General features: G+C 34.2%; 1 protein-coding gene across 1 annotated transcript in view; it reads right to left on the bottom strand.

The window, feature by feature from the left end:
- PSD3 (pleckstrin and Sec7 domain containing 3) overlaps positions 1-26,395 on the bottom strand; it is a 319,295-nt gene that overhangs the window by 55,327 nt on the left and 237,573 nt on the right. The window contains 1 exon segment of the mRNA XM_049771803.1: positions 11,140-11,333. Within this exon segment, the coding sequence (XP_049627760.1) occupies positions 11,140-11,333 (194 nt within the window).

Genomic DNA, 26,395 nt, shown 5'->3' with positions numbered 1-26,395 from the left:
GGGTCTGATATCGAGGTCTTTCGTCCATTTGAATTTAACCTTCGTACATGATGTTAGCTGGGTGTCTAAGTTCAATTTTTTGCAAGTGACTAGCATAGAGTTTCTCAAAGTCATTTCTTATTACCCTTTGAATCTCTACCATATCATTAGTGATCTTTCCTTTTTCATTCCTAATACGAGTTATCACGTTTCTCTCTCTCTCTCTCTCTCTCTCTCTCTCTCTCTCTCTCTCTCTCTCTCTCTCTCTCTCTCTCTCTCTCTCTGTTAGTTTTGCCAGTGGTCTATCAATTTTGTTTATTTTTTCAAAGAACCAACTTCTGCTTTCGTTGATCTTTTGGATTGTTTTTCAGGTTTCCACTTCATTGATTTCTGCTCTCAGCTTTGTTATTTCCTTCTGTCTCCCTATTTTGGGGTCCTTTTGTTGAATACTTTCTAATTCTATGAGCTGCGTCATTAAGCTATTAAGGTATGCCCCTTCTTCTTTCCTGATGTGTGCTTGCAAAGCTATAAATTTTCCTCTCAGTGCCATTTTTGCTGTGTCCCATAGGTTCTGATAGTTTGTGTCTCCATTATCATTTGTCTCTAGGAAGGTTTTGATTTCCTCTTGGATATCATCTCGGACCCATTGGTTATTCAGTATTAGGATGTTTAATTTCCAGGTATTAAAGTTTTCTCCTGTGTCCCTTTGTAGTTCACATATAATTTCAGGGCCTTGTGGTCAGCGAAGGTAGCCTGCAAAATTTCTATCCTCTTGATATTATGGAGGTATGTTTTATGTGCTAGCATGTAGTCTATCCTGGAGAATGTCCCATGTACATTAGAGAAAAATGTGTATCCAGGCTTCTGGGGGTGGAGTGTCCTGTAAATATCTACTAGGCCTCTTTCTTCCATTTCTCTTTTCAGGTCTTGTTGGGTTTCAGTCTGGTTGACCAGTGAAGTGTTGATAATGCCATCTTGAGGACTCCCACATTTATTGTGTTGTTATTGATATTATTTTTCAGATTTGTCAACAATTGTATTAAATATTTTGCTCGCCCATCATTTGGTGCATATATGTTTAGGAGAGTGATTTCTTCCTGCTGTATGTATCCCTTGATTAATACAAAATGTCCATCTTTGTCCCTTACAATTTTCCTAAGTATAAAGTTTGCATCATCTGATATTAGTATGGCCACTCCAGCTTTTTTTTTTTTTTACTTTTTTTTAATTTAAACACCTTGATTACATACATGATTGTGTTTGGGTTTCAGTCATGTAAAGAACACCACCCATCACCAGTGCAACATTCCCATCACCAATGTCCCACTCCAGCTTTTTTTATGGGTGTTGTTTGCTTGCATGATTTTCCTCCAGCCTTTTATTTTGAGTCTATGTTTATTCTGACTATTCAGGTGCGTTTCTTGTAGGCAGCAGAAGGTTGGATTGAGTTTTTTGATCCATTTAGCCACTCTGTGTCTCTTAACTAGTGCCTTTAGTCATTGACATTGAGAGAAAGAATTGTCCTGGGAGTTAGTGCCATCTTTATATCAAAGTTTGGTGTATCTGTTGGTCAGGCTTGTCTTAAAGTAGGCCATTCAGTTTTTCTTTTAAGAATGGTTTTGAGTCTGTAAAGTCTCTGAGGTGTTTGTCTGTGAAACAATGTTTTGTTCCTTCAAACCTGAAAGTGAGTTTTGTTGGGTGCAGTATTCTAGGCGAAGCATTTATTTCATTGAGTTTTGTCACTATGTCCCACCACTGCCTTCTGGCCTTGAGTGTTTCCAGTGACAGGTCTGCAGAAATCTCCAGGATGTTCCCTTGAATGTAATTTCTCTTTTCGATCTTTCTGCTTTCACAATTCTGTCTCTGTCTGTGGCATTCATCATTGTGACTAGGATGTGTCTTGGGGTGTTTTTTCTGGGGTCTCTTTTAGTTGGTACTGTTTGGGCATGCAGGGTTTGATTGCATGTATTCATTAGCTCTGGTAGTTTCTCTTTAATGATGTTCTTGACCATTGATTCTTCCTGGAGATTTTTTTCCTGGGTCTCTGGGACTCCAATGATTCTTAACTTGTTTCTGTTGAGCTTATCATAGACTTCTATTTTCATCTGTTCCCATTCTTTGAGTAATTTTTGCATTGCTTGTTCATTTGCTTTAAGGCCTTTTTTCAATTTCTTCTGCTGTATGGAATTTTATTTATCTCATCTTCCAGTGTGCTAATTCTATCTTCAGCTGCTATTCACCTGTGGGAAAGCTCAACCATGTTTTTCTTCAATTCATCTACTGAGTTTTTCAGACCTGTTATTTGACCTGAAATTTCAGTTTGGAGTTTTCTGATTTCTATCTTCATATTCTCTTAATTCTTATTAGTGTTCTCTTCTATACTTTGTTTGAGTTCTTTGAACATCTTCCATATTGCGACTCTAAACTCCTTATCTGAGAGACTGACTAGTTGGTTGGTCATGTTCAGGTCATCAGAGTTGCCATCGTCATTCTATATGTCTAGCACTGGCCTGTGTTGTTTCCCCATTGTCATACTTGTATTGTGGATTTTTCTATGTGTTGTGTTTGTATTCATTGGCTAAATGATGTGCACGGCCGGGAAGCGAAGGCTCCAGAGAAGGTGAGCCGTCTGCAGACGAGCCACACACAGGACAAAATCAGGCTGAAAATGGAGCACAGCACAGAAGACAGGCAGATAGGGGTGCCTGGCATCTGAGTTCCAGCAGAGTTCAGCGGCTTCCCCTTTCTGGGCTTGTAAACCCACCTCCAGGGAAGGCTCCAGGGAAGGCTAGCCATCCGTAGATGAGACATACACAGGATGAAATCAGGCAGAAAATGGAGCACAGCACAGAAGACAGGCAGATAGGGTTACTGGTATCTGAGTTCCAGCAGAGTTCAGCGGCTTTCCCTTTCTGGCCCTGTAAGCTCACCTCCAGGGAAGGCGCAGATGAGCCACACACAGGATAAAATCAAGCGGAAAATGGAGCACAGCACAGAAGACAGGCAGATAGGGGTGCTGACATCTGAGTTCACACAGATACTTTTTAAGTAATTATCAGAATAGAAAAAAAAATAGTATCAACCACAGAAATTTGAACATATTTTAGGAATTAAAAAATACTGTTTTCCTTTTGTTCCAGAGTTTTTCTTGACCAGAGTTATAAATTTTGAATGCAAACAATAAAATCAAATGTAATAAGAAAAGGGATAAGCAAATATGAAATATATTTACCCAAGTATCCTGATACAAAAGTCCAACTAAAAATAAGTTAGGTAGTCGGGGAGATCCTTGACAGCAAAAGTCAGAAAGCCATGATACAATGAAATGATTGGAAAAACACCTAGCCTTAAGGCCAAACGATGTTTGAAGAGACAAGATATATGATTAAAGATATAAAAAAGATTACTGTGACAAGTTCATACCAAATGCAAATTCCATAATGTCAGTCACTCCTTACAAATGATAAGCTAATGAGAAGAAGAGAGCACAAGAGCAGAAAATTCTCCTGGAAAAGTTCCTAGCAAGGATCATTAAGCAGGTCTGAGACACAAAGGTAATCAGCTCCCCAAACAGAGGTCACTCCATTCTGGTGTTGCAATTAAGTCTAATTCAGAATGCATGTTTATTCCTTTTACTTCATGGCACTTCATGTTGTGGTTGCCTGTTACTTTTGTGGAGTTCCCCCTCTTTCTTCAGAGAAGCCTAAATTCTCAGAATTATTATTCTCCCTTTAAAGACATATCTTGCAATAAAGTAATCAAATTTGCTTATGATGAATATGGAGGTTGGATGAATATGGAGATTAATATGATGAGTGAAATGAGTCAGAGGGAGACAGAAAATCTTAATTATTTGTGGAATATAGGAAGATAAAAGATAAAAAAAAAATATCCAAAAACACTAGAGACGAGGACCAGAGTATCAGTCCATGATAGGAAGGTTGTCACAAAAAGTGCTAAGTTCAGTCAGGGTAGAGAGTGGTCCACTATAACAATGATGCTTGGAACTGATCACTCTCTACCAAAACTAGGTGCTGAAAAGAGCTTAAATGATATGCTTGGCATCCCTCATTAACAATAGTGAAAACCACAGTGTCAAAGAGAAAAAGACAGACAGAGGGAGAGAGAGAGAGAGGGAGGGAGGGAGGGAGAGAGAGAGAGAGAGAAGGAAAACTGGGGAAGCTGGTAGTGGGAAAAGGGGAATGTTGAAGGGTGTGATACATTATATGACAGAAACTGAACCATGAACAATTTTGTTACTACAATAAATAAAGTAATTATAAATATAAATATATTTTGCTTCATGATATGTCCTGTCCAGAAATTCATTATCTTGTGATTAAAATAGATGGGCATATGAGTTCTTATGAAGTAATAAAACAAGATGACATTAAAGAAGCTCTCCTCTCTTAAATCTGTACAGGGCTCTGGGAAGTACTGCCATTTTAATGATTGATTAGCAAGGTATATGTGTTCATTTCCTGTGTCCTCTTTTATTTCTTAAATCAACGTTTTGTAGTATTCTTTGTTAAAGTCATCCACTTTTTTAATAAGTTGACTCTGAAGTACATGATTTTTTGAGGAATAATTATGAGTGGGATTGTTTTAATGTCTCTTTTTTGTTTTTTATTATTTGTATGTAGAAAATCCATTGATTATTGCATATTAATTTTGAAGCCATTCACTTTCCTATACAAATCTATTGTTTCTAGAAGATTTTGGTAGAGTCTCTAGGATAATACAAATATAGTATTATATCATTTTCAACTTTACTTCTCTCTTTTCTATACATATGCTCTTGATATCTTTTTCTTGCCTAAATGCTAGGGTAAGTACTTCTAGTACCATATTGAATTGAAAGGGTGAGAGGGGACAACCTTGTTTTGTAACATATCTCAGGGGAAAGGCTTTTAGTTTTTCCCCACTGAGAGTAATGTTTGTCATGGGTTTATTGTAGATAACTTTGAATATATTGAGGAAAATTTCTTCCATTCCTATCTTGTTGAGTTTTTACATGAATGGGTGCTAGACCTTTTAAAATGCTTTCTCTGCATATAATGATATGATTCTATGATTTCCTCTATCTTTTATGATATGGTGCATTATTATATTGATTGAATTGAGAATGTTAAACCACCTCTGCATAATTGGAATAAATTCTACTTGGTCATGGTGTATAACCTTCTTCATAAATATTTTGTTGAAGATCTTTGCATTTATGTTCATTAGGGATATCGACATAAAATTGTCCTTTTGGGGGGTATCTTTATCTACTCTTATTATCAGGGTGATGTTCTCTTAAAAAAAGCTCTTGAGATTTTTTTCTCTTTCTTCAATTTTCTGGAAGAGCCTAAAGAGTATTAGCAGTAGATTTTCTTTCAAGAATTGTGAGAATTTACTAGTGCATCCATCTATGCCTGGTCTTTTTTCCTTAGGGAAATATTTCATTACCTTTTCAATTTACTCAGTAATGATAGATCTGTTCAAGTTATTCCAGATCATCTTGGGCAATTATAAGAGCCCCAAAATTTATTCATTTTTTCCAGGTTCTCTTGTTTTGTGGCATAAAGATTCTCAAATAATCAAAAATTATCTTTTGAATATTTGTAGTATATGTAGTGAAGCGCCATTTACATTTTTTCTTTTCCCTCCCTCCCGTCCATTTACATTTTTGTTTTTAAGTTATTCTCTTTGTGAGTCTTGCTAATAGTTTATTGAGATTGTTTATTTTTTCAAATAGTCAGCTCACACTTTCAATGATCATTTGGATTGCTTTTTGGGTGTTTAGTTCATTATTTTCTGCCCTAAGTTTTATTATTTAATTCAGCAATATAGACTTATGGCTCATTTTTGGTAAATTTCTGATTTGTTAAGCTGTGCCATTAAGTTATTTATGTATGCCTTTATTTCTTTCTGATGAATGCTTGCAAAACTCTACATTTCCTCTTCATACTGTTTTTTCTATGTCCCACAAATTATGATAATAGATATCTTCATTTTCATTTGCTTCTAGGAATCTTTTGATTTCCTATTTTATTTCATATCTGACCCACAGGTTGTTCGGTACTGAGCAGTTTATTTCCAAGTGTTAACGTTATTTCCCCATTCCTGTTCATAATTCATTTCTATTTCCAATGCATAGTGATTGTAGAAGATAGTTGATACAATGTCGCTTTTCTTAATTTAATGGAGGTATATTTTATAGGCCAGCTTGTGGTCTATCTTGGAGAATGTCCTATGTGGTTTTGGAGAATGTATTCAGCTCTGCAGATGAAAAGCCCTTCGTCAGTAACTTCCCTTTTTGATCTTGCTGCTTTAATTATTCTATCTCTATCTGTGGTCTTCATCATCGTGACTAGGATGGACACTGAAGTGTTTTTATTTGGTTCTCTTTTTAGTTGGTTCTCTGTAGATCTCCATAATGTGGGTACCTGCACTATTCAGTCTGGGAACTTCTCAGCAATGATGTGTTTGATTGTTGTTTCTTCATAGAGGTTGTCTTCCTGCTTTTTCTGGAACCCCAATGATTTTTACTTTGTTCATATTGAACTTATTTTAAAGGTCTATTGTTTGTTCCCTTATTTTGAGGATATATTTCATCTTCTGTTCATTTATTTTAAGGCTCTTATCCAACATCTGTTGTATAAAGGTTATATGCAGCTCATCTTCCAGCTCACTCACTGTGTTCTCACAGCTCTACTCAGCTGGTGAGGCCTTCTAGTGAGTTTTACCGAGTTTTTCATTCCTTTCATTTCTGTTTGAAGTTTTCTCATTTCTTCTCTCATACCCTCTTGAGTCAAATTGGCTGTTTGTTTCAGGTTTTCTTTTGAGTATTTTTAATCTCCTCCAGAGTTCCTCTCTGAAGTCCATGTCAGAGATGCTATAAGGTGGCTAATGTTAGCTGAGTCCTCAGAACTACAATTTTCATTCTATGAGCATGGTGGTTTTCTGTACTGTTTTCCATTGTGACCTTTTCTGTGTATGGTGCTTTTTTTTTTTTTTTTTTTTTTCTGGGGCTTATTGAGTAGAAGAAATGCATGGCCATGGTGTGGAATGACCTTGCTTCTTTCATGATGTGCTGATCTTGCAGTACAGCAGGCTGTGATATCCTGGTTTAATTCTTTGATACCCTCATACTGTACTTGTTCCATCTCTATGATGAGGTTGAGCTGGACCTGGTTACATTCCATGATCCCCTCTAGTTCTGCGTGTCCCACCTCCCTGTGACGGGGGTTGGGCTGATACAAGTTATCATTCTGTGATCTCTTCCTGGAGAGTTGGTCCCACCTTTCTGTGGTGCAGGCTTGGTCTGATTTGCTTAGCTCCCTGGGATTCCCTTACAGTAGACTGTTCCTGTCTCTCTTTGGCATGGGCATGGCTAGTTTTGGTTATTTCTCTACGATTTTCTCTCTGTGATCACCTCACACTGCACTAGTCCTGCCTCTCTGAGATGTGTGCTGTGCTATATCCTTTGAAAAATTCTTATATGTCATTTATTTAACTAGTGATTTTTACTCATATTTTTTACTCATATTTACTCATATGCCTTCTATTCTTCAGGGATTCTGATGAATCTAATATTGTTATTAAACTAATATAGTTCTCTGGATGCTGAATACCTTCCAACTTCTTGTTGTTGTTTTTTTTTAATAAAAGGTTTCCTACATCTTACTTTGAAGCATATTGATTTTCTCTCACCTGGAAATTTTTTTTGCTGTTCACACCATCTACTGATATGATTTTTTAAATTTAACCTCTTCATTTTTGTCACTTCTGCTTATAATTTTTCATTTTTGCTCTCATTTTTATTTGCTAAATATAAATAATTTTTCTTTGATTTCTTTAAGTTTCATAAATATCAATCACTAAAATCATTTACTGAGAATTTACAGACCTGGTTGTTACTGGCAGAATCATTTAGGCAATTATTTTCATTAATCTTTGTGGGCTTCCACTGAGAGTTTGTTGTGTTTGTTGTGTTCCTATTATGTCTGCTTTGTTCCTGTGCTGAGGTGAACCTTTGTAGTCAACTCCACTGGGAGTCTCTGAGAAACTATTTTGGGTATCTCTCTTTTCCTTCCCTATGAACTCTAATAACTGATAGCAAGTATATATGCAGCAGTAATAAGTAATGAGTAGACTTGTTCAAGATACAATTAATCACTGCAAATTTGGGTATACTGATGATCTGAGATGAGGAGTTGGTCCAGCTGAGATGGTAGAGGTTAGGCAAGGATGCTACCTGAACTTAGATGGAAGGTATAGGAATCCACTTCTAATTCCAAAACAGCTGGGAGGTCAACTTCACTTTTAAGGATGAGCAAAGGACCTGAGATGTTGGTAGAGATAGAGACAATAAAATCGTGCACAGTATTTATCCATGGCTGTTATGGTTTCACCCTACTAGATAAACATAATTTTATTTATTCTTAACTGGCTAAGGGTTTTTAAACTACTTTCAATAATATTTTTTCTATTGAGTGTACATGTCTATGCAGGTAATTTTTTCAAATACAGAGATTTTTAGTATATTCTTTTATTTACTAATGCAGATACTTTAGCATTATCTGTAATAAAAATTTTCATATAAAACCAATGTTCTCTTTTGAGGATAAAATACACATTTAAACTTTTATAGGGCTATTCATATTTTAATTTATTATTTTTAAATTTTCTACTCACTCTTACAAAGTTGTATATTTGTAAGGTTTTAAAAGATAAAAGAAAATATATATTTTAAGTATTAGACGTAGTATTTTAAATACAACATTGGAAAATAGTGTTCTGCTCAACTATTTAAGTCATTGGTAATATTATACAAATTGGTTCCCACAATCACTAAAACTTTTTTTCCTTAGAAATTAAAGATTAGCTCTTGGTATCATTTTTTTTCTGGATTCCATTTCACTGATTTCTGCTTTCAGTTTTATTATTTCCCTTAAGCTTACTTTAAATTTTCTGTTATTTTTCTAGCAATTTAAGCTATGCAGTTAGGTTATTTTGGGAGGCAATTTCTTTTTTTGTTGATGAATCCTTTAATTTATTACATGTTCCTATCAACACTGTTCTGATATTTTACCCAGTTCTCAAGGTTCATTTTCATTTCAAAGCTTCATTGTTTGAGGACAGAGTAAATACCATTTCTATCTTCTTAATTTTATGATTTAGTATCCAAGTATGTGGTCTATCTTCGAGAATGTTCCAAATGCATTGGAAAAAAATGTCTACTCAACTCATTAGGATGATGAGCCCTACACGTATCTGTTAGATCCATTTCTTTTTTTCCATTTTTAAGGCTAATGTTTTCAATACTGAGTTTTTCCCTTGCTGATCTAGCCTCAGTACAGAGGAATATTAAAATATCCAAATACAACTATACTGTTATCAATATCTTTCTTCACATCTATTAGCAATTTATTTAAATCTTTGATGGTTCTTATTTAGGTGCATATAGTGGCATGCTCTTCAGTTTTGTCTTTTCTGATTTCAGTCTTCTCATTTTCACTCATAATTTCTTGTGTTTTATTTAATGACTATAACATTGTTTCTTTGAGCTTAAGAATATTTATTATTATTATTATTATTATTATTATTATTATTATTATTATAGTTCTAAAGTCTCTGTTGTAGGGGCTAGAGAGACAGTCAATGGGTAGGGGGATCCCAAATTATTCTTAGGAGCACTGGGCTTATTGGGCTTCTGCACTTCACCATTATCATTGTTGTTCTCTGAAGGCTATGGATGAGGCTCTGGTTTTGTACTTCCCACTGTTTAATCCTGTATGTGAATGGGTACTGTCTGTTATAATTGTCTAGTTCTACCTAGTATTAGGCAGCCTTGGTCTGAGATATATCCCAAAACATCTCAGCCAGGTTTTGAGTATCTGTAATAAGCCTCTCTCTATAGGCTTATGGCCTCTACTAGTCTTCTCCTTTCCTCAGTCCTTTAATCATAGCATTGGTAATTCATCTGTTTTTTTTTTCTGTGCAAAATTTATCTAGGATGTTTCATATATACACACATCATGCTTTATACTGCATTTCTATGCTAAATTCCTTTCAGAACTAAATGCTATTTCTGCTCTTATCATTTCATGTCCCAGCACATGTCCTATAAATAGTTGGGCTTTTTTCAGCCAATTTGGCCCTGCCTCACAAGTATATATAGCATATATACTTATATACATGTATATTATATATACACTTAGCATATATACATTTTTGTACTTTTATTAACTAGTTTTAGATTAATGTCTTCATTAATTAATCTTTATATAAATTATTTTAGGTATTTCTTACTGTTGATTGAGCAGATAGAAGAGAAAGCTTATGAAGAGAATGGATACTACAAGAATATTTTAACCTTAGAGAAGCAAGTTAGCTAGAAATGGCATGAGGGCCCAAAATAAGTATCTAATTAAAAGTAAAAGTTTCTTTATGCTTGATGCTGATGGAACTCAATCCTTGGAGATAGTGTGTGTATAATGACTGAGAACAGAAAGATGAATATATGTGGTTTGTGTACCAAGAACTCTTAATGAAAATTGTCTGATAACTTATTGAATTATTTCCTCTTATAATAAAATTCAAAACAATTTTATTTCCTGCTTTGTCTTTGAATTTTTTTTGATTATTCTAGTTACTGAAAATTCAGTCTTTTGGCGTACCAAGATATATTCAGGAAGTTTGGGATCTTACTCATATATTCTTTGACTTTTGTATATTACTATATCAAAATTCTTTTTTGAAAGCAAGATAATAAAGATAAAAAGAATAATTTCAGGGGGCCAAAGAGAGCACAGGGTAGGGTGTTTGCCTTGCTCATAACCAACCCAGGACGAACGGTGGTTCGATTCCTGACATCCTATATGGTCCCCTGAGCCTGCCAGTGGTGATTTCTGACCACAGAGCCAGGAGTAACTCCTGAATGCCAACCCCCCAAATAAAAAAGAATAATTTAAAAAAATTTTTTTATTTCTGAAATTTTATAATTATCCTGGAGAAGAACTAGGTGCCTAGGATTCCTACATAGGGTAGAGTTTATAAAACCTCAAGAGCACTTCACTAGATGAACAGTATTTATTTCACATGAATTCACCCTATATTTTTGAGAATTAGGGTGAAATACACTTAAAAAATAAAGAAACAAATGATGCTTACTCTTTTTTCCATCCATGTCTGCATGGATTTTCCTAGCCAAGAATCCACTCTTGTATACAGTAGCATTGGGATCATAAGGAATGTCTAAGAAGGGGTTGGTAGTACTCCCAATACGAGTGATGGTCTTTGGATGTGTTCCATTAGCCTTCTCATCAGTACCCTCTGTTGGCGATTTTTTTTTCTCTTCATCATCTCTAAAAGAGAGAAAATACACATAAACACAAAAAGTGAACACCTACTGTATGAACATACTTATTTAGGGTTATCAACTTCCAAGTTTTCTAATAACCTATTTGTCTTAATAACAATGAAAAAGACAATATCACTTACTAAGTTTCTCCTTTATGTAACATATTAATATATATTATAATACTAAAGATTACTATCAGTATTATATATTATCACTAATAGAAGTTACTTAGAGATTTTATAGACATTTATAGCCACAGATTTAAAATAAAATAATACTGAAGAAATTATTATAAAAATCTCTAAAGCTTCAGTTATTTACAGTCACTAAACTGCCTTCATATTTGCCTTCTTTAAAGTGTGAGATGGTATTTGATAAGTGTGAGTTGTAGGAAAATAACACTTGGTACTTAGACTTCTATAATTTGTTTAAATTTCATAATGTTAGAAAAGATAGTTAATGAGTGCATATGAGACAATGACTCCATGGTCCTTAATGCTAATATCATCTTAAATATTTTAATTATATTACTCTGTTAATTTATATATAATTTTATTGAGTTTATGTGGTTTACAAATTTCTGTACTGATTTCATAATGCAATATGATGACCAATATGATGACCACCAGAGTGTTAAAAACCACTTAGCACTTTCCCATAGTCCCTCCTCTTCATCATTTCACTGTTCTCTGGAATCTCAGAAACTGTTTCCATTGTAGTTTTCTGGTTTGTTTCCTTTTTATTTTAACTTTTAATAAGTTTTTAATTGAATAACCATAAGATATTTACAAAATTAGTTTCAGTCATATAATATGCAACACTCATCTCTTCACAAGTGCACATTTCCTACACCAATTGTCCTAGTTTCCCTCCTCACTCCCCCAGTACCCTTCCACTTGCCTGCCTCTATGGAAGACATTTCCTCTCACTTTCTCTCTCTTCCATTTTTTCCTTTTAGACATAGTGATTTGCAATATTGTTACTGAATGGCTATCATGCATATCACTTTACCCCTTTTCTGCTCCCAGTTCTTGTCCAGATTAATCCTTTCCAGTATCACTGTCATAGCAGCCTCTTCTCTGTCCTAAATGCACTTCCACGCTATTTGTGACAAGCTTTGAGTATTTTTACGTTTGACTATTATGACCATCCTATTTTTTATATTCCAAAAATGAATGTAATAATTTTATGTCTATCCCTCTCTCTCTGACTCATTTTTCTCAGCATAATACTCTCTACCCCATCCTTGTATAAGCAAATTTCATCGCTGCATTTTTTTCCTAATAGCTGCTGAGTATTTTATTGTGTAGATGTACTACAGTTTTTTTTTTTTACCCACTCATCTGTTCTTGGGCATTTGGGTAGTACCAGAAACATGAGACCAACAACAGAGACTGTGTGATAAGTGTGTTGGCGCTACGGACAATGTCTTGGATCAAACAATAACTTGCCTGAGGCCCAGAGCTGGTCTTATGCCAGGAAACTTCAGGGGTAGGATCTCTTTGTATTTAGGCCAAGGTTATTCCTTTCCATGCCTCTCATATTTTGGTGGGCCTATGCAAACAACAATTGCCACTCTAACACCGTTTTTACTGTGCTCCTTTGACTCTAATCCTTAAAATGCACCCACTTAAAATTTGAGGTTAACTTAAGCTAATATGCATGTACATGGAAATGTAAAAAATACTATGCCTCTAAAGTTTAAGGAGTTACGTAAGTTTGATGGCTTTAGATTGCCTTGTGTGCTGTTAAGAAATATTATAATGTGCTACAATCTGGAAACTTGAGGGACAAAGTAATTGCACATGGATTCTGTTTTATTTATCTTGACTTTCTTTGGTGAAGGTTCAAAGTTAAGATATCAGCAAGGGGACTTCTTCTGAGAATTATGTTATGGGTGATTGTCCTTCCACTGTAACTTTACCTTATCCTCCTTCTTTGCATCTTTTGTTCTCATAATTCAAACTAAAAAAATTATTTAAAAAATGGTAAAACTAAAAGACAAAGAATACTTAAAGTAGCAAAAAAGAAAAAGTCCCTCAAATTAAGGGAAACTTAAGAAAAACATATTTTCCATAGAATATCATGCAAGCTAGGAAAGATTGGAATAACATATTCAAAATACTGAATGAAAAAAAAATCCAGTCTAGATTCTACAACCTTGAGAAATTATCATTTAGTCTTGTGTGAAAAACACAAAACCTTTTCAGGTAAACAAGAACTGGAAACATTTGGAAAACTAATCTTCCAGGAATTATTGAACGACTGGCCACCTATAAAAACTGTTACAGGCCTAAAGCATATATACAAAAATGGCAACACAGTCCATATTTAGTATCTCAATATCAATGAAATAAACTGTCCTATACAAAGGCACAGAGGAGGTGGGTGGATGGGGAAAGAAAACCCATACATCTGCTGCCTACAGGAAACACAAATAAACCTAAAGGATAAATACAGTTTCAGAGTGAAAGGAGAGAAAACAATCATAAGAGCTAAGAAAAGAAAATAAAAGGCTAGGATAACCATACTTATATCAGATTAAATAGCATTCATATAAATAAGGTAATTAGAGACAGTGATAGACACTATCTATTCAAGGATGAAAACACCATTGGCCACACAAATGGAAGCAAAGATAAACAACTGGGAATATATTAAAGTAAGACTCTACTGCACTTCAAAGTAAATAGTGAGTAAGATAAAAAGACTACCCAAGAATGGGAGAAATTATTCACCTAATACTCATATTAATATCCAAAATATACAAGGTACAATTAGAGCTTAGTAAGGGAAAAATATCCAACCCTATCCAAAAACGGGGAGAAGAAATGAACAGACATTTTCTCAATGAAGAAATACAGATGACTAAAAGGCACATAAAAATGCTCTATATTATTACTCATCAGGGAGATACAAATTAAAACAACAAGTAATCATTTCATACCACAGAGACTGGTACACATCACATAGGGAGAAAGGGACTCCCAATCACTGCTGGTGGTAATACTGATGACCCAGCCTTTTTGGAAAATAAAATGTATGTTAATCAAAAAACTAGAAACCGAACTTCCATGTGACCCGGCAATGTCTGTAAGAATTTAATACTATAAACCAGAAAAGTCTTCTGAATTCCTATCTTCATCACAGCACTATTCAAAATAACCAGAATCTGGAAACCCAAATTTCTGAGAAAATATAAGTAGATATAAAACTATATCTACAAGTAGAGTACTATGTTGTTGTTAGGAAAAATAAAGTCATGAAATTTGCTTATACATGGATGGATATGGAGTGAAATGAGTCTGAGGAGAGGGATAGACAGAATCGTTGCACTCACTTGTGGGATATATGTATATGTACATTTTGCATATAACAACTATTATGAACAACCATGTAACCACATTGTTTAAATAATATAATTTAATAAAATAAATAAATAAAGAGAAACAAGATCCCCAAATGAGAAGCTAAAAAATTGTGCTATTTGGACATATAAAGGACTTTTCATCTCTCAAAAGAATACACATTCTTTTCAAGGGCACAAGGAATATCCTAGCAGATATAATAAATTTTAGGACATAACTTAAACTTATATTTACAAATATACATTATAAAAGTATCTTCTCAGATCAAAATACCATGAAAATGTAAATTAACCACAGAAATAAGAAAATCCCCGTGAATTCTTGAGTTGATACAGATAAAAGCACATTGCTAGTGTGAAGGAATCTTTGGTGAAAATAATATAGATGAAGCAGAAGGTCAGCAGAGTCTGAGAAATGGAGGTTTCCAGGCATAATTTCTAAGAAAATAATTGGGCAAGAATATAGTGAAAGACAAGCAACCCTGCATGCCTTGACTTATGTTCCCATGGAGAAGGGAAGGGGGGCATTAAACTAAGAGACCAGGTGTCCTATTTAATGAGACGTCTGCTATGCTAGGATCTTATAAATAGAGTGTTTGCCTTTCAATAAATCACTGCATGCTGGACATGACAGTCTCCCATCTGGTCGTCCTAGGTCTAGAATCCACTAGAGATTTACATGATTCCACTAAAGAATCACAAACATGGAATCTTTTTTGGGGGAGGGGGGTCACACCTGGCAGCACTCAGGGGCTACTCTTGGCTCTATGCTGAGAAATCATCCCCGGCAGGATCGGGGGACTATATGTGATGCCAGGATTTGAACCACCATCCTTCCACATGCAAGGCAAATGCCTTACCACTATGCTATCTCTCCTGCCCCACAAATGTGGAATCTTAACAAAATACTGCTAAAAAGCATCTGAAACAAAGAGAAAATCAAGTAATAAATATAAATGTCCTTTCAAGTTAATGACAATGAAGATACAAGCTGCCAGAACCTGTCAGATATGGCAAAAGCTGTACTCTGGAGGAAATTCATAGCATTGCAGGCCTACATTAAAAAAGAAGCAAAGGCCAAAACCAACAATCCACACACACAGCTAAAAATATTGAGAAAGAAGAGCAACCAAACCCAAAAGCTTGCAGAAGAAAGGAAAAAGTAAAATCGAGAGCAGAGATAAACAATTCAGAAATTGGAATATCAACTGAAAAAAATCAATGAAACCAGTAGTTGATTCTTCGAAAGAATCAAAAACATAAAGAAACCATTAGCAAAAAAAAAAAAAAAGAAAGAAAAGAAAAGAAAAGAAACCATTAGCTAGACTCATAAGGAAAATAAGAGAAATGTTCAAATAAAACCCAATCAGATACAAGAGGGGAGAAATTATAATGACACTTAAATAATTCAAGGTATGAGAGCTAAGTATAAACAATTTTATATCTTATTATTTTTTGCTTTGTTTTGTTTTTGCTCAGGGGCTATTCCTGGCTGTGTGTTCAGAAATCGCCCCTGGCTTAGGGGGACCGTATGGGACGCCGGGGAATCGAACCACGGTCTGTCCTACGCTAGTGCTTGCACGGCAGACATCTTACCTCTAGCACCACCTCCCGGCCCCCAATTTTATACCTTAAACTGGAAAGCCTAGAAGAAATGGAGAAGAATCACAAGATTTTTAGACTTTTGCAATTTCAAAAAGCTGGACAAGGAGGAATTTGAAAGCCTACACAGGACAACAAGTAAGAAAATTGAAACTAATTAAGAATCTCTCCAAGAACAAAAGACTTGGTATGGATGGGTTCACTGGTGAGTCCTATTAAAATTTAAGATTTACTACCTTAACTTGTTATACTCTTCTAATACATTGAAGACATGGTAATCCTCATTAAAACCTTCTACAAAACTAATATTTATTAATATCCACAGCAGACAGATGCATTTTGAGAAAATAAAATTTTGGACCAATTTCCATCATGAAAACTAGTAAAAGATTAAAATATTCAAATTATATCAATTGATGCATAAAAATATTGGGATGCATCATGAATTCTGCATCATGAATTGTGACAAGGTATGATTCATGATTAAAACCCTCAACATAATAGGAGTGCAAGGAACTATCCTCAAGATAGGGCCATCTATTAAAAAAAATCCACAACTAGTATTCTTACTGATAAAAACTGAAACCATCTCCTCTGAGATCAGGCACAAGACAAGGATGTCTACCATCTTCACCTTTATTTAATATCGTACGAGCAAATCCTGGCTATAGAAATCAGGCAACGAAAACAAAATACGGCATCAAAATTGCAAAAAAGTCAAATTACCACAATTTGAAGGTAACAAGATAATATACAAAGAACACAGTAGGTCTACACAAATAAACTCCTATAAACAATAATTCAATATAGCAAAACAGCCAGCTTCTAAGTCAATACAGAAAGGTAGTTGCTTTTTAATTTTTAGGTTTTTGAACTATTCCCAGATGTTCTTAGGAATTATTCCTGGCTCTTCAGAAATCACTCCTGGCAGACTTGAGGGATCATATAGAATGTAGGAAATTGAGTCTAGATCAACTGCATGTAAGTTAAATACCCTATCAATTGTGTTATCTCTCTGGCTTCAGTTGCATTCTTATATACAAAAATGAATCAGAAGAGAAAGAGATCAATGAATCTATTCCATTTAAACTGTTATCCCTAAACTTCAAATAAATTGGAATCAACAAAAGTTATAGCAGATCTATACCATGATAATTTTAAATTACTTAAGAAAGATATAGAAGACTTTAGAAAATTAAGTATAGTACATGCACATGGAGTGAAAGAATCAATATTGTTAAGTAACTATTCTACTTAAGTTATTATATAGATTCAATGCAAAACCCATTCAAGATCAGATAGTATTCTTCAAGGACCTAGAAAAGTCAGTAAGATTTTCATGAAACCAGAAAAAAATCTCTAATAGTCAAAGGCATACTGAAAAATAAGAAATGAATTGGTATCTCAATACTTAATTTAGTATGATAAAACTATAGTGATTAAAAATGCCTGGTAGTGGAAAAAAATAGACTCTCTGATCACTGGCTCATATTTGAATACTCAATGAAAAACTTCGTATATATGGGTACTTAATTTTTGATAAAGGAATTAAGAATATGAAATGACCCCCGGTGTTCCATATGTTCCCCCAAGCCAGGAGAGATTTCTGAGTGCATAGCCAGGAGTAACCCCTGAGCATCATTGGGTGTGGCCTCCTAAAAAATAAATAAAGAATATGAAATAGATTAAAGATAGGTACTGGAACAAATGGTGGTACAAAAATTGGATGACGATATGTAGGAAATAAAAACTCAGTGCATGTCTCATGCCTTAAACAAAAGTCAATTAAAATGGGGAAAAAGATATCTAGGTACTCAACCAGAAACTATAAAGTACAGTGAGGAAAATCTAAGCAGAACTCAAGATTTTATCCTCTAAGGCATTTTCAATGATCTGATACCACTGACAAAGGCAAAAAATATAAATAAACCACAGGGACTACAACAAATTAGCCTCATATTGCATAAGGTACACAAGTTTAATCTAAACGACAGCTAGCTGAATAGAAAAAATAATCTCGTTCAGCATCTCATATAAGGGTTATCTATTCAGTAAATATAAAATATCATCAAACACCAACAAATAAAAATTCAAAACAAACATAAAAATGAACAGTATTTCTCAGAAGAAGTGGATTGTGAATAGATACATTAAAGAGTGCTTAGTATTTTCACTGGATTTTCATTTGGATTTCCCTATCATTAGGGACCAACAATGAGATACCAAGACAACAGGAGATACCATTCACAACTGGTGAGAATGGCACATATCCAAATAGTATGAACAATCTGTGCTAGTGGGAGTGTTTGACTGCTGGTGAGAATGTTTCTGGTTTAACCTCTGTGGAAATGGCATGAAGAATCCTTAGTAAACTTAGAATTGTGCTGCAATATGACCCAGAAATTCCATTTTTATGAATCAATCCCCAGTACTTAAAAACATTTATTCAAAATGACATATGCACACCATTACTCATTGCTGAAGTGGGTTAAAATAGCTAGGATATGGAGTAAATCAAGGTGTCCAATGAGAGATGAATGGACCATGAATGTGGTAGAAATATGTAATGAAATACTATGAAGCTGAAAGGAATGATATTATGCAATTTGCTGCAACCTGGTTGGAAGTGGAAGATATTTTGAGTAAAGTAAGCAAGAAGAAAGATATACATAATCTCACTAAAAGACAAGAAGATCTCACTTATCTTTGGTATATAGAATAACTGAGGAAATGTAATGCAGTAAGGGGCATATGCTTATATAATCTAGACACCAGATCCTAGGGAAGAAAAGGACAAATAAAAAAATGAAATCTCTGGTTTGAACAAAAGCAGATAAACAGGCAGGAAAAAAGCAGATAAGAAAAAGTAATGCAGGAGCAGGGGTTTGGGTGTTGATTATATTGGAGATCTGGGAGAGTGGTACAGATATATATCCAAAGCATAGACTCAACAACACTGAAGAAATTAGTTCTCACTTGATACCACTGAAGTTTAATGTTCATCTCAGGGTGGCATTAGAAGAGGTTTATTGGGTAGTGTGGATGATGGAGTGTGGGAGCACTGGTGATGGGATCTGGTACTAATGATGATATAGGGATTGAAATATTATATATGCCTAAAACTCAACTATCATCAGTATCTTTGTAAACGATTGTTTTATAATTAAATAAAGAGTTAAAAGGGGCTTGAGAGCATCGTGGTAGGGCTTTTGCTTTGCACACAGCCAACCCAGAATGGACCTGGGTTTGATTCTCGATATCAATATGGTCCCCCAAGCCTGCCAGGAGCAATTTCTAAGTACAGAGCTAGGAGTAACCCCTGAGCACTGCTGTGTAGAAAAAGAAACTCAAAAAGTTAAAGTCAATTTTTGTCCCTCAACCTTTACAACAATATTGATACTGCCAGGAATACAAGCTACTTCCTCACTCATAAATAAAAAAAATTCATTCTACTTATCATAATGGCAGCATTAGAAGTTAATATTCTTTTTGAAAATTATGTTGAAGATCTACTCATCTTTTATCAGGCACTTGGGATGTTTCCAGATTCTGGCTATTGTGAATGGTACTGCAATAAACATAGAGGAGTGCAGTGTACGTTTCTGCAGTGTTTTTAAGGCCCCTACAATATATTCCTTGAAGTGGTATTACTGGGTCATATGAAAGCTCAATTGCTAGTTATTAGAGGAATGTCTGCATTGCTTTCCAAAAAGGCTGGACCAGTTGACATTCCTACCAGCAGTGAATGAGAGTGCCTTTCTCCCCGCATCCACAGCAGAATTGGTTGTTCTTGATCTTTGTGATGTGTGCCAATCTCTTTGGTATAAGATGATATCAGACCTGAAATCATAAGGTACATAGAGGAAAATGTAGGCAGAAAATTCCATGAAATTGAAGCTATATGTATCTTCAAGATAAAACACTTTTGGCAAAATAAGTGGAAGTGAAAGGAAAAATGGGCAAATGGGCAAAAAGAAAAACAAATGTGACTACATTAGATTAGAAGCTTCTTCACCTTAAAGGAAACACTAACCTGGATATGAAGAGTGCCCAGAGACTGAGAGAAACAACTCACCATATACCTATCTGGTATAGGGTTAATAACTAAGATATGTAAGGCACTGGTAGAGCTTAAAAAGTAAAAAGGAGCTAGCTAGCTTCCCAAAGTGGGAAGAAGATATGAACATAAAATTCTTCAAGAACTACAGATGGCCAAAAGGAACATGAATAAATTCTCCTCATCATTAATCATGAAGGAGATGCAAGTCAAAAACATCAGTGAGTGGATAAAGAAACTATGGTTATATACACAATGGAATTCTACATAGCTGTTAGGAAAAAAATGAAGCCATGAAAACTGTTCATGGATGGATATGGAGAGTGAAATATAAATATGTAGTGATATAATTCAGAGAGAGAGGGTTAGACATAGTATGATTCCACTTACTTGTGAGATATTAAAAAATGGATGGTATGCTAATAATATATAGAAAAAACAGAGATGAAGGCCAGCAGGACTAGTCCATGGTAGTAAGCCAGCCACAAATAGTGGGGGAGTGCAGATAGGGCAGAGAAAGGACCACTATGATAACAATGGTTGGAAGTGATCTGGAGAATTTTGTACAATAATTGGTAGCCTAAAGAAGATGAAGTGATAAACATGGTACCGCTCAGTAAGAATATTGCAAACCACAGTGTCTAAAAGGAAAAAAATAAGAAAGGCTGAGAAAGAGAGACAGAAGAAAAATGTCTGCTACAGAAGCATGCAGGTGGGAAATTGAGTATATTTATGACCGGAAATGTACACTGGTGAAGGGTGTTGTACATTTTAGGACTGAAACTAAATTATGAACAACTTCATAATTCTTTATCTCATGGTGCTTCAATTAAAGTTTTATTTATAAATAAAAATAATAAAAATATGGATGATGTTCTGAATAAAGCCATCTGTTAGACATATCCAAAAGTCTATTAGAGGGGTCTGAGCGATGATGCAGTGGTAGGGCATTTTCCTTGCATGCGGCTGACCCAGGATAGACCACGGTTCGATATCCCATATGGTACCCCAAGCCAGGAGTGATTTCTGAAAACATAGCCAGGAGTAATTCCTGAATGTTTCTGGTACCCCCCCACAGGTGTCACTGAATGTCCCTACTGTGCCCCCACAAAAAAACAAAAACAAAAACAAAAGGTCTACTAGAGGATATTTAATGAGAAACCAAAAATAACTAATGTCATTAATGTCAGGAATAGCCATCAATTTTTCTCACATCCCAAAACGTTTGTAAGCCATTGTATACATACAAGTGCTGAATGAAATCCAAATAATTATTGTTTCAAATGTTCAATATACCATGTTAGTCATTTAAGCATAATTTGGTGTATTCAAAATTTATTTATTTACCTTATATTCTTTTACAAAAATAAAAGCATCAAAGATTTGTACAGATAATATAAAATTACAAATAATTAGTATATTAAGAAAAAGCCTCCACAATTGTTTGAACATTAATGATTTTAAAATTACTTCAGAACAAGCAGAATACTAACATCATAAAATCATATTCCATCTGTTCACCAAACCTGTCTGCATATTCTGAAGTTAAAGAAAATGTGATGCAAAGAAAACAGTATTTATAAATTACATAACTTTCAATAACTTTATGAAGTCTTAAACTTAAAAAAGTAAAATCCTTACTATTTTAAAGCATTCATCTTAATCCCTTAATTGAAATGTCATTTATCTAGAAAGTATTAGCTTTTCAACTTGCCCTTTAGAATGCCGAGATTTGGATGACATTTTCTTCATTCCCTGCCAAGTCCAACTCCCACCAGTTCCTATATTCCCAAGGTTCAGTATACTTGTGGAGGTTGAGAGAAATTGGCACTTACACATAAGGATTAAGAATGAACTGATTCAATTTATAATATACTAGCTTTACAGAGCAACATGAGTGAATATTCCTTAATTTTAAGCTCTAACCTGGTTTTTCCTTTAAACTTCAAATCCAAGATGATTAATCAATGATCAATAAATTATAAATTCTGCAGATAAAGTTTTTTTAAATATAATTTTTATTTTGATCATAGTGGCTTACATATTGTGGACAATAATATTTTAGGTACATATTTACATAAAATCGGGGGGGGATTCCCATCACCAAATTGTCCTCCCTACACCTCCTTTTTTGTCCTACTTCCCATATTCTCTTCCCTCATCCCCAGGGTTGCTAGAATATGTGGTCCCCTCTGTATCTAGCCTACTACTTAGTAGTCTTGCGCCTGTTTGGTCCTGGTGCCTCCCTTATTTCCCCCTCTAACTGGGGGGCAGGACTAGCTAGTTCAAGTTACGCGGTTTTGTTTGAAGAAGAGAAAAGTAATAAACTGGGGTAAAAGTCTAATACGCCGAAAATAAGCGGAATTCTTCTAGAGGCTCTCATCATCGGTTTGAGAGACGAAGGAGAAAAAGAAGGTGAAACACTCCACCAGTACAAAAAGAAGTGTCAAATATCCAGTGAGGACTCTAACAATAACGATAAGCACCACAAAAAAACAAACAACAAAAAAAACAAAAAACAAAAAAACGCCATGGTCTTAATATAAGAAACATGGCATAGCACATAAAGAAAGAACAGAAAGGAAGAGAAAAAATAAGTATAACTGGGGACAACAACTTCAATAATCACACCCAAACAGAGAAATTGACCAAAAATAGATAGGTAAATAAAAATAATAATAATAATAAATGAAGATAAGATAATATATAAAAAATAAACAATGTTTTGTGCTTTTTGTTTTTTGTTTTTTCCCTCCTGCCCTGGCACAGTAAATATTGGGGTCATTCGAAAAGGAATTCACTTGGCCTAAGAGATATGGGATTTCTCCGTCCTTGGAGTATATTGTCATGGGATTAACTATAGACTCTGTTCAGGATCATTTACTCTCCCGGTGGTGCTTTTGTGGTGTTTGGAAGACTTCCTGCAGATAAAGTTTTATTTAAATTAATGACTATTGGGGCCTGAGCAATAGTACTAAGGGCAGGGTATTTGCCCGGCATGTGGCTGACCCATGTTCGATTCCTGGGATCCTACATGGTTTCCAGAGCTTGCCAGGAGTAACAAATGAGCATTGCTGATGTAGTTCCAAAACAAACAAAAACAAAAAATAGTAATGACTAGTGTGTGTGTGTGTGTGTGTGTGTGTGTGTGTGTGCGCGCGCGTGCATGCTCTAGGGGGCAAATGAGCTATGTCTAGAGCTTAATCAGGATCTTCACTCAGGAATTACTTCTGGTGACATTTGGAGTTTGATTTATCTTAAATTTGATTTCAATGTCTGCATTGAAATTCTGAATAAATCAAGTAATTAGCATTCCTTTAATAGGCACTATACTACTATACACCGGTTTAATCTAGTTAATAATTATATAGACTATGTTAATTTCTGATAATACTGACATAAAATTGTAATTTTGCCAAGAGTTCACAACATATCACATTCTCCTAGAATAAAATGTGAGATGATATAACCGAGATCCATCACGGTAGGGGCTGGAAAATTTGAAAGTAGTTTTCATTGAGAGAATGGTGTAGACATAATAATAGAAAATATTCAATAGTATGCATATATACTCCAAATGGAGAACTTGATTTCATTTATTCTTTATAGTGAAATATAAATCACAGCTTCCTCAGTTTCTCTATTTCTAATGCCAAGGCTTCTATTTCACATATATTTAAAATGATTTTTCTATATCTACTCTATTTTTGGTACTATAATTATACCAAATCCTTTTCATATTAATTTATTAACATAATTATTTCACTAATATCACAATATAATTTCTCTAATATCAGCTAATGAGAATGTTAAAGCAGTAATTTGAAGCTTAAAGTAGTAATTGATCTTAAACAGCTTAAATAAAATGTCATGTCTTGATCAAAAGTAGTTGAATACACCAAACATATTAAAATGCATGCAAATTTATGTTCAATTTAGCAATATTTATAATATCCAATAAATTGTGGGAGAGGAGTACTGGCAACTTGGTAGTGGCTACATTGGTAATATAATTCCTCTTTCCTCAAATATAAATATTTACATTCATTTAAACTAAAATCTGGACAGAATAAAAAGACTAATAATCATATTAAAGCCTATCTTAAAATTTAATATAATATATTATATTAAACATATTGTGTATAATAAATAAAATATATTTTAAAATAAAAACAATTACTTTGTATTTATATGTATATATATATATATATTTCAATTTTTACTGGAGGGCTGTAATAGTGGGAAACAAGTAGACAGCATTATTACAAAATAGAAAAAGCTAAGAAAAAAAATCAAGATAATACAATGTACTCTCATGTTAGAGGTATTCATCTAACTCTACCTAAATTAATGAAAATTCAAGTGGAAATCAAAATATACATTTGAAATGTACAACGTTTTATAAAACAATAATTACAATTATATTTTAGTGGATATTGAGTTTGAGTCAAAGTTAAGAAAACTATAAATAATGATATGAAAAAAATAAAGAAGGTTTAAAAACTACTTCTTTTCTAGAAAAAGTTTTAATTTGGACTACAAAGTGACACTGGAATTAGCCATTTCAAATAGAGACATGAGGTAAGAAAAAGTATTCATATTCCATAGAAAATACAACGTGTCTTCATTCCATTATTGAATATTCTCTAATCAAACAAATATCCAGAGATATACAGGCAATGCTACACAAATAATGGTTAAGAAATGTGACAATATAACCAAATTCACTGATTCCATAATCAGCCAATACATGGACAGCATTAGATTCTAAAAAGATCATTTAGCTCTAAATTCCTGCAAAAATATACATAATAAAGTCAAGCAACAAATTGATGGTATTACAAACTAAAATTTACATAGACTAGGAATTTCACAATGATTTGAAAAACCCTGATGTACTTCACCTAATTATCCAGGAAAGCATTGTTCATTTTATCAATTCCTTTTGCTTTACAGATAATCAAAAACTTAGGTATGAAAAAATTAAAGGGATTAAAATCAGAAAATAAAATGTCAAACTAGAAACCTCTCCTTATTTATTATTTTACCCTTCAAGGTGAGATTAATCTCCGGTGACATCACTAGCTAAATTTAGAACTGGAAACAGACCCCCTCCTTCATGTTAGGTTCCAGCAGCCTCCACAACCAAGTTCTGCCATATTCACACCCACACCATAGCTCTTGAACCTCTGCTTATGCAGCAGTAAAACAGATTTTGGCAAACTACACTGCTTACAAATATACTTCCAGGCAGAGAAGAAAAAGAACATAATAATCCAGCCGAATCCCTCAGAATGGTAGAGAGGGTATCACTATAAAAACTCATCCCTATCATAGCAGGATAACTAGAAAACTATTGGGGAAAATATGTAGAAGCCCTCGAAGTCGAGTGAATGAGAATAATAATATGTGTAGCAAAAAACATCATCTCTGTAAATCCTCAGAAAATTATTTTAAAGACCCTACGGTGGGAGATTTTAGTGAGATAAAAAAAATGATGGCATAGATAGTCAATAAGGCACAAAAAACTATTAAAGCAAAAATATATAAATATAAAGAGTATGGTAAGTGATATAAATAAGCAATTATAAGCTCTGAGCAGCAAAATTACTACAGTTGAGAAAGAGATCAAGATGCTCCAAGATGAGATAGAGGACACTGTAAGAAAAATAAAAAAAAATGGAAAAAATATATAAAGAAATGAGCACAACAGATAACTGGGATGAGCTCAAGAGAAACAATACAAGAATAGTAATCAGTAAAAACAGAAAGCAAATTTGATGAAATATCAATTGTTTTTTTTAAAAATCATAGTAAAGTATCTGAACTATATACAAGAAGACTGGAAAATCCCAACAAAAATAGATTCAACCAGGAAAACTCCATGACATGTTGTGTTCAGAATGACAAGAGCTAATGACAACAGGGACAGAATACTCAAAGAAGCAAGATCAAAAGAAAGGAGCTTACATACAAAGGGAAGTCCATAAAACTTTCACACAAAACTTTTATACAAAGCTTACATAAAAAAAAAAAAAAA

The sequence above is a fragment of the Suncus etruscus genome, chromosome 4 (assembly GCF_024139225.1).
Source record: "Suncus etruscus isolate mSunEtr1 chromosome 4, mSunEtr1.pri.cur, whole genome shotgun sequence".
Taxonomy (NCBI): Eukaryota; Metazoa; Chordata; class Mammalia; order Eulipotyphla; family Soricidae; genus Suncus; species Suncus etruscus.
Note: the sequence above shows the minus strand (reverse complement) of the source record. Positions and strands in the feature narration are given on the sequence as shown.